This window comes from Paramisgurnus dabryanus, chromosome 11, assembly GCF_030506205.2.
Source record: "Paramisgurnus dabryanus chromosome 11, PD_genome_1.1, whole genome shotgun sequence".
In the NCBI taxonomy this organism is placed as follows: Eukaryota; Metazoa; Chordata; class Actinopteri; order Cypriniformes; family Cobitidae; genus Paramisgurnus; species Paramisgurnus dabryanus.
The window spans coordinates 4,384,238-4,399,485 of NC_133347.1; the positions used below are offsets into that span (position 1 = coordinate 4,384,238).

The window sequence follows — 15,248 nt, forward strand, 5'->3', positions numbered from 1 at the left end:
AAAATATTTCAGCCTATCTATTTATTTTTCTCTGGTTATAAACTCTTAAATATATTATGGGTATTTTTCTTAAAAAATAATAGCATTTTTGTGAAGGAATTTTTGTTAGATATCAGATTCAGAACGATTATCAAAACATATGCAGAGTTTAAAATTAGTAAATAATTTTTTACTTCAGTTTTTTATTAATTGGGTAAGTGGATAGTGGATAATCACCGTATTAAAGATTAACATAAACCTCATCAGGGATACGGTTTTTTTTTCATGCAAATGTTTTCTCTTAATTGACAAGATAACTCGTCAATGGCGGGGAAAGAGTTAAGAAAAACAAATAATACATGTCAGGGATGTTTTAATGCTATCACGTTGTGGCAGTAATCTGCTGATGGTGATATGTCAGATATGTGCTCTTTGAGTCACACATGATTTCGTAAATATTTTATGAGGGGCCTACAGTAATTCGGATGAATTCATATGATGTGAATCATACAAACATGTACCATTATTATGAATGAAGCAATAATGAAGCCCCACCCCTAAACCTGACATCACCAGGGCGAAAGCAGGTCATATTAAAATGTACAATAAGATCACACAAAATTCAAATTAGCCACCTTGAAAAATAGTTACGAATTATCTTGAAATTGTGTTGGTGCTTCATCGATTGCATATCTGACATAGAAAGAATGAAGATTTCATTTTAATGGGGGCATATCATGAAAATCTGACTTTTTTCATGTTTAAGTGCTATAATTGGGTCCCCAGTGCGTTTATCAAGCTAGAAAATGTGAAAAAGATCAACACAGTAACTTAGTTTTGGTAAACCATTCTCTGCAAGCATGTGAAAGGATAGGCCATTTAAATTTGGCTCCCCCTGTGATGTCAGAAGGGGATAATACCGCCCCTTAATCTGCACTATCCAACCACGACACTGCGATTTAGTGCAGAGATCAGCTTATTTGCATTTTAAAGGACACACCCAAAAACGGCACATTTTTGTTCACATCTACAAAGTGGCAATTTTAAAATGCTATAATAAATTATCTATATGGTATTTTGAGCTAAAACTAAACATATGTACTCTGGAGACACCAAAGATTTATTTTACATCTTAAAAAGTCTTGTCAAAAGTCCATTTGAATAGATTTGCGAAATAAACATTTGCTTTGTTCTTTACTTATTATAAGAGAATGGTTAAACAATGCAAAAGCCAAACAAAACATTTAATGTTGTAACATTTCATTAATCTTGCTGTATGTTTTAAATTTGAAACAGTTTCAGTCACCACCTCCCCAAACAGCCATAACAACATCATTAGTTATAATGACACATACTGACCGTCCTCTTCTGTTTATCATCGGCTCCAGAGACACTGATACTGTACGCGTGAGACTCGAGCAGATGTCACGTCTAGATTATAATGTTGAGAGATGACACCAGCTGATACACATGAACAATATTTGTGAGTACCTTTGGTCTGCGGTGGGTGGCGTCCAGCATGCCAGGCATGTGCAGAATGTCACAGCAGAACCACAGATGAGCAGCGCGGCCAATTAATTGTTTCCTGGAGCTGATCCCAGGACAGTTCTCATCCCCGTTTGTCTGCTTGATGGACGTTTCTTTCAGTTGCAATGGAAGAGAGTCGAGAGCGTTTCTGTAAACAACTTCTTAAAAAGGCACAATTATTCTAAGGTCAATGAAAGAGATGATGGTCTCCCAGCCCGGTGTAGCAGGCTGGTTTTGGCTGCTTCTTTAGCTGGTTTTAGATGAAAGTATCTGGTTTAAGCTGGTCCTCCTTCCGTCTTAAACACAGCAATCATGATTCCTAATTTATTTTTGAACCTTTTCCAGGATGCAACTCAGTTTTGCTTGGTGTGTCAAATGTTTTGTCCTATTTGTCAGCGTTTCAATGCACAATAATTTCTTTCAGCCCACTGGTTCTGTCCAACTAAAGTTTATTTTTGTGTGTGTTTTTAGTTGATCATGTGATCCCCGAGCCCGGCGTGAGTCTGATCGCTGCTTTTAACCAATGGAGGGAGTGGGCCGATCATAAATCCTGCTGTGATTATTCTCTTCATGTTGACATCACAGAGTGGCACAAAGGCATGCAGGAGGAGATTGAAGCGCTGGTGAAGGATCACGGTATGATGTCACGAGCCCTAATCTTTAACCTATAAACTATAAGCTGCCTATTTCTACCGCAAAAGCAATGAAAATATAAAAAAATTTCCCTTAAAGGGACACTTATTTTCCAGCTCCCCTAGAGTTAAACATTTGATTTTTATGGTTTTGGAATCCATTCAGACGATCTCCGGATCTGGCGCTGCCACTTTTAGCATAGCTTAGCATAATCCATTGAATCTGATTAGACCATTAGCATCGCACAAAAAAATAACCAAACAGCTTGGATATTTTTCCTATTTTAAAGCTGACTCTTCTGTAGTTACATCGTGTACTAAGACTGACAGAAAATTTAAAGTTGCGATTTTCTAGGCAGATACGGTTCTGCGTAATAATCAAGGAATTTGCTGCCGTAACATGGCTGCAGGAGGCGCAATGATATAACGCAGCAGCCGAAAATAGTCCACTGCCTTTGAAAGTTACTAAGGTAAGGTGACCAGACGTCCCCGTTTTCCGGGGACAGTCCCGTTTTTTGGTGTTCTGTCCCCGACTAAAGCTGTCCCCGAAAATGTCCCCGTTTTACGGCATGTCCAAAACAACCAGCAAATACACTGAAAAACCAGATCAACATAGCATTTGTAGTACCAGACCGGAGCAATCATGTAATGATTATTTCCAGCAGCAGAGGGGGCCGCGAGCTACTTATTACTTGCGCACGCCACTGATTTAGCGATGAAGAATTTACAACGAGACACATGAGAAAGCGTCATTATCATCAATCAAGTTATCATAAGATATGAAAACAGTTAAAGTAATGGTGGCTTAAGGTACTAAATACTCATGTTAAATTAAAATAATAAACCAATGAAGTGAACTGATCACAGTATCTTACGGAGCATTTGTTTTGTGTAGGCTAAATATGTTTACATTTTGCACTATTCCTTCTGTTCTTCACGTTTACAATGTTATGAAATCAGCTGAAGTAGTACCTTATAAGTCATTTTTTGATGGGGTATGTCTCTTTTGTAAAAAACGGGAAAAATAGATTTTTAGGATACAGAAATTGTTCAATTAATTGAATTAGAAACACTGCAAAAAATGACTTTCCTATTAGTATTTTTCTCTTGTTTTCAGTACAAATTTAAAAAATTTTTAAGTCAAGATGCATTTTCTTCATAAGCAAAATCCCCTAAGAATATAAATCTAATTTTTAGACCAAAATATCAAATTTGTGCTTAAAACAAGCAAAAAAATCTACTACTTAATTCAAGAAAAATATTTTTTTTGGATGTTTTAAGCACAAATTCACTTAAATTTATTTTTTGTCTTAAAGCTAGATTTTTCTTAGGGGATTTTGCTTATCAAGAAAATGCATCTTGATTTAAGATTTTTTAGATATCTGTACTGAAAATAAGACAAAAGTACAATTAAGTAAGAAGTCATTTTTTGCAGTGAACCCACAACAATAAAAAGAAGAACATTTTGTCCCCATTTTTTAATTCATATATAACAACAAATGAGATTTTAATGATATTTTGACCATTTAACTGGGAAATGTCCCCGGTTTTCATTTTAAAAATCTGGTCACCTTATACTAAGGGGACTATTTTCGGCTGCTGCATAATTTCATTGCAGCCATGTTACAGCAGCAAAGTCCTTGATTATTACTCCAGAATGAGAGTATAGTTCCTAACCATATCTGCCTAGAAAATCACAACTTTTAATTTTCTGTCAGTCTTAATACACAATGTTGTAACTACAGAAGAGTGAAGTTTTAAATTGGAAAAATATCAAAACTCTGGTTATTTTTAGCGCGATGCTAATGGTCTAATCAGATTCAATAGATTATGCTAAGCTATGCTAAAAGTGCTAGCGCCAGACCCGGAGATCAGTTGAATGGATTCCAAAATGGTAAAAATCAAATCTTTAACTTTAGGAGAGCTGTAAAATTAGCATATTTTCAAAAAAAGTGTCGTGTCCCTTTAAGAATTGAATAATGACTCAATTTCTTAATTTCTGATCTTTTATTCGTCTCTGTCTCTGCAGGTGTCAACTCTTTTCTGGTTTACTTGGCTTACAAAGATATTTTCCAGCTAAGCGACGCCCAGGTAAAAGTCTGAGCCATTTTTCATGCACATGACTTCATACTGTATATAGATATGGGATTACACATTACACAATTTAGTGTTACGATCTTAAACTTGTGTTTCATGATTTTAAGTAGTTATATAATTTGTGAGTTATATAGTTTTGATGTTATGTTGGTTTTAGATGTATGAGGTCTTCAGCGTAATCCGGGATTTGGGAGCCATTGCCCAGGTGCATGCTGAGAACGGTGACATCATCGCTGAAGTAAGCCCATCTCATTTTAACACTGTGTTCTAAACAGGTATGATGTGATATAGCATCATACTACAATTCATTTTGTTGATGCGTTTTCATCATAATGTTGTGTAGTCCCATTACTCATTGGTGAAAAAGCACCACATGGTTGTATAATGCACATCACATGTATTCGTATTCATTAATGTACTGTAATGGGAATTAATGATATGAGATTGCATTCATATATGCTTGTGTTCTGATGGTGATGTTTTTAGGAGCAGAAGAGGGTTTTGGGATTGGGTATCACTGGTCCAGAGGGACACGTTTTGAGCCGTCCAGAAGAGGTAAAACACTTCACACTGCATCTGGACTACATTATTGTAATTTAGGACAATTGTTGACAGAACGGGCAGCAGTCCACTCATTCACAAATTACAGATCTGTGTGTTTCTGGTACACAGTGCTTTTAACAAATCAGAAGATCTCACAAGAGCATCTGGATGTGGGAACGCTTCCAAAACAACTTTCAGGCTCACTGCCCGGGGTTCATTGTTTGAAATCTGTAATAATATGCTGTAATGGTTTGCAACTTTTCAAAGGATCAGGGGATTTTGAAAGTGCAGAAGAGGTTTTATAGCAGTTCATGTTAACTCTTTCCCCGCCATTGATGAGTTATCTCGTCAATTAAGAGAAAACCCTTCCCTGCCATATCTATATCTCCGCTATTATCCACTAGGTGGCACTCTTACCAAACTTATAAAACACTAAAGCAACCACTGATCCAAAAACAGTATAAACTCTGTTTATGTTTAATCATCGTTCTGGATCCGAATCCTTTACAAAAATACAATTATCTCAGCTTTTTGGTCAAAATTAGGTAGGACTTTCGTATCCTGGCAAAACTGAGTAACTTTATTACTGCTGAAGCAGGACTTTTTTTCTGCCAACGTAGTCGATAATTGATTCACATCAACCTTTCAGAAACGTTTGGTTGAGTTTGTACTGTAAAGTGCAGTCAGCGCTAAGGAGATGCTGAATAGTGCTTTACAGCGAACACGGCTGTAATTTCATCTGAAGGTCAGCGTGTGTATGCCCTTGTGTTATAGGTGGAGGCTGAGGCGGTCAACCGGTCCATAACTGTAGCCAATCAGACCAACTGTCCCCTCTACATCACCAAGGTAATGAGCAAGAACGCTGCTGATGTCATCGCCCAGGCCAGAAAAAAAGGTACAACTGGTACTCAAATCAACAGACTCATATTTTGGTTTGGAGGCTGCATTTAAAGGCTACTTGCATGGCAGACAGCATTGTCACCATTTACCTGAGAACGAAATATATCTCAATTCTAAAAGAGCCAATTAAAAAGTGAACAGCTTGATCCTGTTGTTCTTCACCTGTTGCGCAGGTGCCGTTGTGTACGGGGAACCCATCACTGCGAGCCTGGGGACGGACGGCACTCACTACTGGAGCAAGAACTGGGCCAAGGCTGCAGCCTATGTCACCTCTCCTCCTCTCAGCCCTGACCCTACCACCCCTGACTATCTCAACTCCCTGCTGGCCTGGTTTGTGTTCACAGCTGTCTTACAACATTACTGATCGCACATTACATGGGTTACTTGGACCACAGCGAGTGTGTGAAAAGCTTTAGTTTTGGGGAAACACATAACGGGATAAGGATGTAACTGCAGCCTGGAGATCTCCAAATGGGGGCGGGAGCTCCAGCCATACACGCCCCTTTTTGAAGATACCGCCCACTTTTTAAAGTTCACCTTACCATTTGGAGACCTTCGTTTTGCAATTATATCCATTTGAATAATGTGGTGCTGCTTGTGAGGGGAAACACTTATGAGAGATCACTAGAGGGCGCCATTATATACAGAAAATCTGAAGTTGACATTTTAAGATTTATGATATTTATTTGTCACATTATACACATTTATATACATATACAGCCTGTAGTGAAATGTAAATGTGGTAAACTCTACAGAATACCCATATTGATTATATAACTTTTTACGTAAATTGTTTAAGGGAGTATTTTGTGTATGGAATCAAGAAAATCTGAGCTTTTGTGGGAAGACGTGGTACAGAAATTGAGATAAATATTAATATTTCTATTTCAGATGTTTTCATAACACCTTTCTTTCCTCCCTAAAAATCTTAGTGGTGATCTGCAGGTGACCGGCAGCGGCCACTGCACCTTCAACACATCCCAGAGAGCTGTTGGCAAAGATAACTTTACTCTCATTCCTGAAGGAACAAACGGCACTGAAGAAAGGATGTCAATCATCTGGGACAAATGTGTGGTGAGATATGATACAGTAGAGATTCACTTCACACCGTATCGTTCATAGACATAATACAGACATAGGCAGGTAAGGAGATACCTGTTAATGCAGAGCCGGCGCCAGACCATAACTAACGGGGGCACGCGACTTCCAACGGAGGGGCGGGCAATCAGCAACAATAACTTGCAAAAACAAACATAAAAACAACAAATACAGTGCGAGCGCACACTCATACAACTGGTATAGACTGTCAGCTCATCTCCCGTATAAAGTGCAGAAGATCACAAACTAATATTAACATAATCACGTCACAACAAAAACAGATTGACAATTATATGCTGTTAACGTTCTATAGCCACACTTCACATTTAAGCTTACGTAAATTAAAACAACGCATAACTTATCTTTAAAAAAAGCTGAAGGGGGTGTGCAAATATTAAACTCCCTAAAAACAGTGACCTGTAGATTTGTGAAAATCCCACCTTGACCTCGTTGCCCCTAATCTCCGATTTCGGGCCAACCGGTGTTTGCATGAAGTCAGATGGAACAGGCGGGGCTGGTTCGTTCTAAATTTTCTAATATCTATGTTTGACAAAATCCATAAAACGCCACAATAAAAACACGTTGCTAGTATCAAGTATATGCTAAAGACGTAATGATGCATGAGACACCGCAATGCAACCAATCAGAAAAACTGGTCTATTTTAATATTTAATATTAACTATATTTTTCTAATTTTATTACATTAGAAATCATGAAACATTCAATGTTTAATTTATTTAAATTATTGTTTATATATAATAAAAATAATTAAAAAAAACTGTGTAGGGGGCACAACAACCTCTTTTGGGGTGGCACGGCCCGCCAATGCCCCCCCTTTACGCCGGCCCTGTGTTAATGTTACATTTTTGTTAACTAAACGATACGTTATGAGAGTAATTACTACGTAGTAATCAATCATAAACTAACTAGAGTACTGTCAGGATACTTTATTATGATTATTTTTTACTAATAAATGTAATTATTATTGAAGTAATACCCTTAACCGTGGTTATTTGCACATCCTCTTGTTTATTGCTTGCTGTTGCTTGTTGCTTTAAAGGGGACATATCATGAAAATTAAACTTTTTCCATGTGCTGCTATCAACATAGAAAATGTGTAAAAGATCAACCCAGTAACTAAGTTTTGTAAGCATGTGAAAAATAGCTCATTGAAATTTTGGCTCCTCTTGTGATGTCAGAAGGGGATAATACCGCCCCTTAATCTGTACTATCCAACCACGATTACCACTGCCATTTAGTGCAGAGATCAGCTCATTTGCATTTAACAGGACACATCTAAAACATGGCAATTTTAACATGTTATTATAAATTATCTAAATGGTAATTTGAGCAAAAATTTCGCATTATGTACTCTGGGGACACCAAAGTTTTATTTGACATCTTAAAAAAAGTCTTGTGAAATGTCCCCTTTAAATTTAGTTTCTCAAAGATGGATGTTCTTCTTCACAGGTGACAGGTAAGATGGATGAAAATCAGTTTGTGGCCGTGACAAGCACCAATGCTGCCAAGATCTTTAACCTGTACCCACGTAAGGGTCGCATTGCCGTGGGCTCCGATGCTGACCTGGTGCTATGGGACCCAGACTCCTCCAAGATCATCTCTGCTAAGAGCCACCATGTGGTAACAACAGGATTTAATTTCTGTCTGAATACACTAATAATGCCAGATTATCTACACTAAAAATGTATTTAGTATTTTTTTGTAATTTAGTATTTCATGACAATTTGCTTATATTCGCTTTGTCTATGATTTAAAGGGACCGAATACGATCACTAGAATAATAAGTGAGGGCGTTTACTACAAATGTATTACTAAAATGTCCTTATAATATTCAAAAGCAAAGCATGTCACAGTCAGAGCCCCGAAGTCCTGCCTGAAACAGACTCATTCACCTTTATACACAAAACCGTGTGCATGAAGTCATTAACTGGGCTTTGGCCATAAACGGCTGTCATTGTGCACTGGGAACTCTGGGATGTATTAATGCATGCAATGGGATATATTTATGCAGAGAGTTTAATATTCATTAGATGTGCATGCAGTGGTCAATTATACTGGCATAATGTTTCAAGTTTAATTAATGCTGCATTTAATGAATTCGGGGATGTGCAAACTACAGCATTTCCTAAATCAATTTTTATCTTGACATCTGTTATAAAAATTGTACTCCAAGAAGCAGTATGTGACCTTTGATTCATCCCCTTAAATGCACCACCACCAAAAATCTAGATAAGATTAGTAAATCACTACTTTTTGCATGACTAGTCAACCCTAATACTGAACGATGAAAGGGAGTGCAAAATCTCAAAAGGCAATATAAATGCCTTAATGAAGATCTGTGTGGTAACTAAAGGGTTGCAGGTTCAAACCCCCACAAGGGGGTCATTTCTAAACTTTTACAACTGTGCCCTTGAGCACTGTTTCTGTAGCTTAATATGGTGCTGGTCTATGATGTGTAGCCGGATATTATAGGTTGCAGAAAACCAATTTCGACACTTCGAGACATTTAAAAGGCTTTTAGATGAAGCGAAGGTCAATTCATGCCTTATTTTCTGTCTGTTTTCTCACTCTCAGGCAGTGGAGTATAACATCTTTGAAGGGTTAGAAGTGCGTGGAGCTCCTCTGGTCGTCATCAGCCAAGGGAAGATCGTATTAGAGGACGGAAACCTTCATACAACCGAGGGTTCTGGACGATACATCACCCGTAAACCATTCCCCGATTACGTCTATAAGAGGATAAAGGCCCGCAGCAGGGTAGGTTTACAAATATATACACACTATATTGACAACACAAGCTGTATGCAATATTTTGGTGATCTGTGTTAGATACCTAAACATTAAATGTAGTAATATTAACTGGGCATTGCATTAGCAGCACAAAAGGTCATGGGTTTAAATCCAGGGAAGACAATGTATAAAATGTATACCTTGTAATGCACTGTAAGCCACTTTGGATAAAAGCGTCTGCCAAATGCATACATTTAAATTTAAATGTAGTAAAATTAAGACTAAATGGGAATGCTCTAACATTTGCTTTTTTTGTTAATGGAATAGTTCACCTCAAAAATGAAAATGATCCCAGCTTTTACCCTAAAGCCATCCCATGTACATGACTTTCTTCTTTCAACCAAACACTGTCAGAGTTATATTAAATACTCCTGGCTCTTTTCAGCTTTATAATGGCATTGGATAGTGCCCCATTTTAAACTTCCAAAAAAAATCCATTAATAACTGATCCATGCAGTTATTCAATTCTTCTGATGTGAAGCGATGATGAGATGAGAAGCACCAAAGTTTGATTTAAGTCATTGATTTCACATTAATTTCAATCTTTGAAATGATCTTAGTCAATAAAATCAAGGTTATTTTTCACAGAATGATCTTTACTAGGATGATTTTTAGTGATGGGAGTAACGTGTTACAAAGTAACGCGTTACTGTAATTCCACTACTTTTAGCAGTAACAAGCATAACGCAATTACAATTACTGAAATTTAAATAAGTTTGTTACTCGTGTTACTCTATTTTGTATAAAATTAACACTTGCAGACAAGACATTTCTGATCTAACATCGCAGGACCGTGGTGGGCGGCGCAACGAGTCATTAAACTTCATCATGGCCGAAAATACGTATAGAATGAACATGAAAAATCAAAACGGGACAACATACCTTTGTTAAAAATTGTGTGCGATTCATAAATCCATCCGGTCTCATGTTTGCAAATCATCTTTGCCAAGCAATCCAAGTATGACATCAACTTGCATTTGTACTCCACAAAAGTAATAAATCTGAGAAATGTTAATATATTCTCAGATGTTTACATCGGCTTTCGTGGAAGAGAACGATCCGCGATAGTATGTCTGAGCATTTAGTTTCAGTTTTGGTTTGACTTGCTCCTTGTGCAACAAAACAATCCACTCGCTCTGTGTCCGTCCGACAAAAACTCCACGTACTCCGTTTTCTGATTAAATTTCTTTCTGTAATCTTGTTTATCATTTAAATCAAACATAAAAAATATACAAACAATATATGATCTTAAATCTTAAATATCATGGATGTGGTAAAGAGAACTGTGTAACTCCACTGTATTCCAAAGAGCGCACTACCCGCAAGCTTCACAGTCCCCAAATTCTTAAAGAGACAGTACACAATTTTAAAACATTATATATTGTCAATGTAAAAATACAGAATATTTGTTTTTATGGTCTACATGATATACATAAATAAACTAAGCTTACAAATTAAGATAATTGCTAACAAAAATATTGAATCTGAAGCAAAAAAGGCTTCTACAGTATGTGATCGATTAGAATCTTATGTGTAAAATAGCCCATCCATATAAGAAACTTTACTGAAATAATGCAGTAAATAACCAAACTAAAAAAGGTTGACGCCCACTGTGGCCCACAGCCTATCATTTTATCGTTTGACTGTTCAGTACTGGTCATATTTATATTTAAAAAGCAGACATAAAGTAACTTAAAACTTACTTTCCCTAGTAATTACTTTTGATATACAGTAACTGGTAAAGTAATTCAATTACTTTTAAAAGAAGTTACTAGTAACTGTAACTAATAACTAATTTTCAGTAACTTGCCCAACAACTGATGATTTTATAATCTTTTGTTCCAGCTTGCCGAGCTGCGTGGAGTTCCACGTGGTCAGTATGACGGTCCAGTCTGTGAGGTCACTGTAACACCCAAGGTCATGACCCCTGTCATATCTGGAAAGACTTCTCCAGTCAAATCTGCTCCTCAGCCAGTTCGCAACCTCCACCAGTCTGGTTTCAGTCTGTCTGGTGAGTATTTGCAACAGGAGAACATTTTCATTTGGTATGTGTGGAATCTAACCCATTTAAACCATTTCACAGGGGCTCAAATTGATGACAACATCCCTCGTCGACCCACTCAACGCATCGTGGCACCCCCTGGTGGCAGGGCAAATATTACCAGCCTGGGCTAAAGTCATTTACTCGATAGAAAGGATGGGGGTTAAAGAAACATAGGCTTTTTTGGGACCAATCCAACCATGGGGGGTCCTATCAAGCACACCTTCATTTTCCTCCTTACATTACTTGTATCCCCCTTCTTTAACTGAAGGGTCCTGTTATTTAAATGTGACTTACTTAGCTGAATGTGTTTCAGGATTACATTCAGGATCTCAGCTGGAAAATTGGAATGCCATCTAGTTGAGTTTGACTATGTTTGGAATAGCAATACTACTCTTGGGCTTTATATTAAAAAACATTTTATCAATATACTGTAAAAAATACAGCATTTTAAAAAATACAGTAATCTGAGAATACAGGACAATTCTGTAAATTAAATTACAGCGTCACTACTGTAAAAATTACAGTAACAGGCTGGCAACCCTGCTGCCAGTATTTTACTGTAAAATTTACAGGTAATTTTTTTACAGTGTGTTCCCTGCACTGCTAATGCAATGCTCTACCCGCTAAGTTATATATACATAAAAGCTCAGCTGCAAAACCCTCTAAATGCATCTGAAAATGTTTTTTTTTTTTTTGTAAATTAGTATTTTTATCAGACTCTTAATGGATTTCTGAATGGACTGAGGCCAGGATTAAGCAGATTTGAAATGAAAGTATTTGATAAACATATAATACGAGCTAAGTATGGTATGTTTAAACAACTGGAACCCATATAATCCATCACCTGCCTATATGTTAAAAATGTTACATTTTGACATTTTTATTCCTTTTTTTATTCGTTAACATTTTGAATAGCACAAAACTACCACATGTCGTTAAGTATTTCAATGTTCTGTTGCAATATTTGTTTATTTTCCTTGTAGGAAGAGTCATTTATCATTTTAAAACTAGGTTGCAAACCACGTTTTTGTCTCACATTTTGCAAAGTGTCAACTCTTCCACAAAAGCCTGATTTATTAAAGGTTTATAGAAAGTTGTTTTATAACGTACACTTTTTTTTAAAGTTATGATTTCAGGTCAGTGTTTCCACTTCTTAAAATCCTTCACGTTTGTCTTCCTCACATTTTGCACTTCTTTGTTTTCTTTGTATTTTCTTATGATGTGATAGCAAAAAAGTGGAAAGACTAACAGTTGTGTATTGGCCGTTGTACGCAGTGCTGTGAAGTTTTGCTGTGATTTATATTCACACATTTTTTATGTTGTAAAACTGTCCATTCCTTTTTGTCCCATAGGGCCGTCACCCCAGAAAGAATACAATACAGTTCGTGTATAAAGGAAATTCAGACTACTCTTTAAGCCCTTTCATTACCCCTCTGTTGTATTAACCAATCCGTTTCTCACAGTCTAGTTACCATAGTAACAGGTCTCCATCACTTGGCTTGGCTGTTGATTGGATACGACAGCTGTGCGGTGTTGGAGTATTGCCCCGGGTAACCTCCTCACATCGGGTGTTTTATACATGCTGTGGATCTGGGCACAGATTTACCTTGTGACATCACAAAAGTTCACATGGCCTTCACCACCACACCATGGGGCAGCTACTCACTCCCACCTAAAACTGACTTTGACCTTTACCACAAGGACATTTTTCAGGTTGCAATGTCTGAAATGGATTGTCCGGCATGTTTAGGGTCGATCTTGTGGAAATTCAGTGTTACTTTGAATTAAACGTTAGGTGAGATTGTTTTACTTTTTGCAGTTGTGCTTCGTTTTATAACTCGACTTGCCTGCCTATTCACCATGTGATACAGTTCTCAGTGTCTGTGAGTATTGTTATGACAAGTTAAACATTTCCCATGGAAGATATGTAAAGAATTTATTGTTCATGTCTTTGATTGTTGCAATAAATTGCAGTTGTGAAGAAAAGTTTTTTTAAGATGTCACAAATTACCTTTACATATATTCAACACAGGATAATATTTTTTTCAATACAGGTCCATGCAGTAGTTACCCTCACCCAAAATAGCCTACTGTGGTAATTAGTAAATTTTTATAAACAACATAAACTACCATGATTTTACAAAATATTAAATGCCCAAACTAAAATATGCCGTGGTATATTTTAATACATGGTACTGAATTAATGTATCATGATTTTACAAGGTACAGAGAGACCCAAAACTTAATACTGTGGAAATGTCCGATTTGCAAATAAAATAAGAAATGACTCGTATGAACCGATTCTTTTTAATCACTCTCTCGTTCTTCAGCCGTTACGCCGCTGAACAGCAAGTCATTTTTTTTGTTACCGTTAATTTTTATTAAATAATTCGATTGATTTGTAAAGTACAAAATGTAGGTTATTTATGTATAAATTTACCAAGCATATCTGCTATATCTCTGAGTCCTGATTTTGTCTTACATTGTTGGACTATATTTGGTACAGGTGTGGCGTATAAGCATATCTCTGATATCCTTCCGCGTATCGTGTAAAGTTACCGGGTTTACCTGCTTGATGTGTTTGTGACAGGATTTTGGATTTTCACAGACAAGGTTAGTGAGCGGTTTTATTACACTAGTCTACTGCTAACACGTATTACGTGTTAAAGTAGTTTGTGGTTAAACTGTAGAAAAACAAAGTAAACACATTTATGCTTTTTTCAAACGGACTCATTTAACCCAAATGCATATTATATTAGACATATATTAGAAATGATTAATAGATGTGACCGCCACTCACATAATATCATACCATTATACATTTTATTTAAAGACTAATTGACTGTATCATTGGGTTATGTCACTTGAAAGTAAATTTTAACACATGGCCTACCTTATCAAAGACCTCTGAAAACCACGCGTTCACCTGTGAGATTGAAAGTCAGTAGAGTCGGGTGTTAATACTTAAAATAATAATGTATACAGTAAATTGTTTAGTGAATCAAGGACTGACACTGTAATTTACACACATTTAGTTTTACTGTCATTCAAACGGAAGTGGGCGCTATAGCGCTGCAACTCTCTCACATGATCTCAACCTTTCCATCATAGCTTGGCAAATACCCTTAATGCTTTTTTTGTTAAATGTCTTGGAAGTGTTTAATTGGATACCATCCAATTAAAAGGTGTATAGCAAATAAAGGAACTGCCCTTAGAGTACTGGTGGTACCATCTGAAAAGTATTTCATGATTAGCAATAGGGTTAGCCTGCTGCTAACCAACTATCGTTCAGTCGCGACTAATCATTTGCAGAATAAAAGTTTTCTTTACAAAATATAGGTGGGTGTACTGTGTATATTAATTATTTATATATAAATACACACAAATGCATGTACATATTTAAGAAATATTTGCATGTGTATATACTGTACATTGTTATATTTACATAATTTATATCATATAAAAATAGATATGTTGCTAAAATTTTCAAAATGGTTAAATGCTAAAACTAGTTGTTCAGATAGAGGGAGCTTGAAAAAAGCTTTTAAATGAGACCAAGATCATGTTTATGGGTTCAAGATTAGAATAACAAAATACTGGCCACTTGAGACTCGAAAATC

At 36.6% G+C, this 15,248-nt stretch overlaps 1 protein-coding gene across 3 annotated transcripts in view; it reads left to right on the top strand.

Moving 5' to 3' along the window:
• Nucleotides 1-13,624, top strand: part of dpysl2a (dihydropyrimidinase like 2a) — a 20,647-nt gene extending 7,023 nt beyond the window's left edge. For 2 of the 3 annotated variants that reach the window (XM_065248231.1, XM_065248229.1), the window contains 10 exons: nucleotides 1,978-2,142; nucleotides 4,168-4,229; nucleotides 4,393-4,473; nucleotides 4,722-4,790; nucleotides 5,553-5,673; nucleotides 5,852-6,008; nucleotides 6,611-6,752; nucleotides 8,247-8,417; nucleotides 9,372-9,551; nucleotides 11,430-13,624. In XM_065248231.1, the coding sequence (XP_065104303.1) occupies nucleotides 1,978-2,142; nucleotides 4,168-4,229; nucleotides 4,393-4,473; nucleotides 4,722-4,790; nucleotides 5,553-5,673; nucleotides 5,852-6,008; nucleotides 6,611-6,752; nucleotides 8,247-8,417; nucleotides 9,372-9,551; nucleotides 11,430-11,759 (1,478 nt within the window). In that variant the 3' untranslated portion in view covers nucleotides 11,760-13,624. The remainder of the gene's footprint in view (nucleotides 1-1,977; nucleotides 2,143-4,167; nucleotides 4,230-4,392; nucleotides 4,474-4,721; nucleotides 4,791-5,552; nucleotides 5,674-5,851; nucleotides 6,009-6,610; nucleotides 6,753-8,246; nucleotides 8,418-9,371; nucleotides 9,552-11,429) is intronic. The other variant, XM_065248232.1, reaches the window with a different exon arrangement.
• The last annotated feature ends 1,624 nt before the right edge of the window (nucleotides 13,625-15,248 follow it).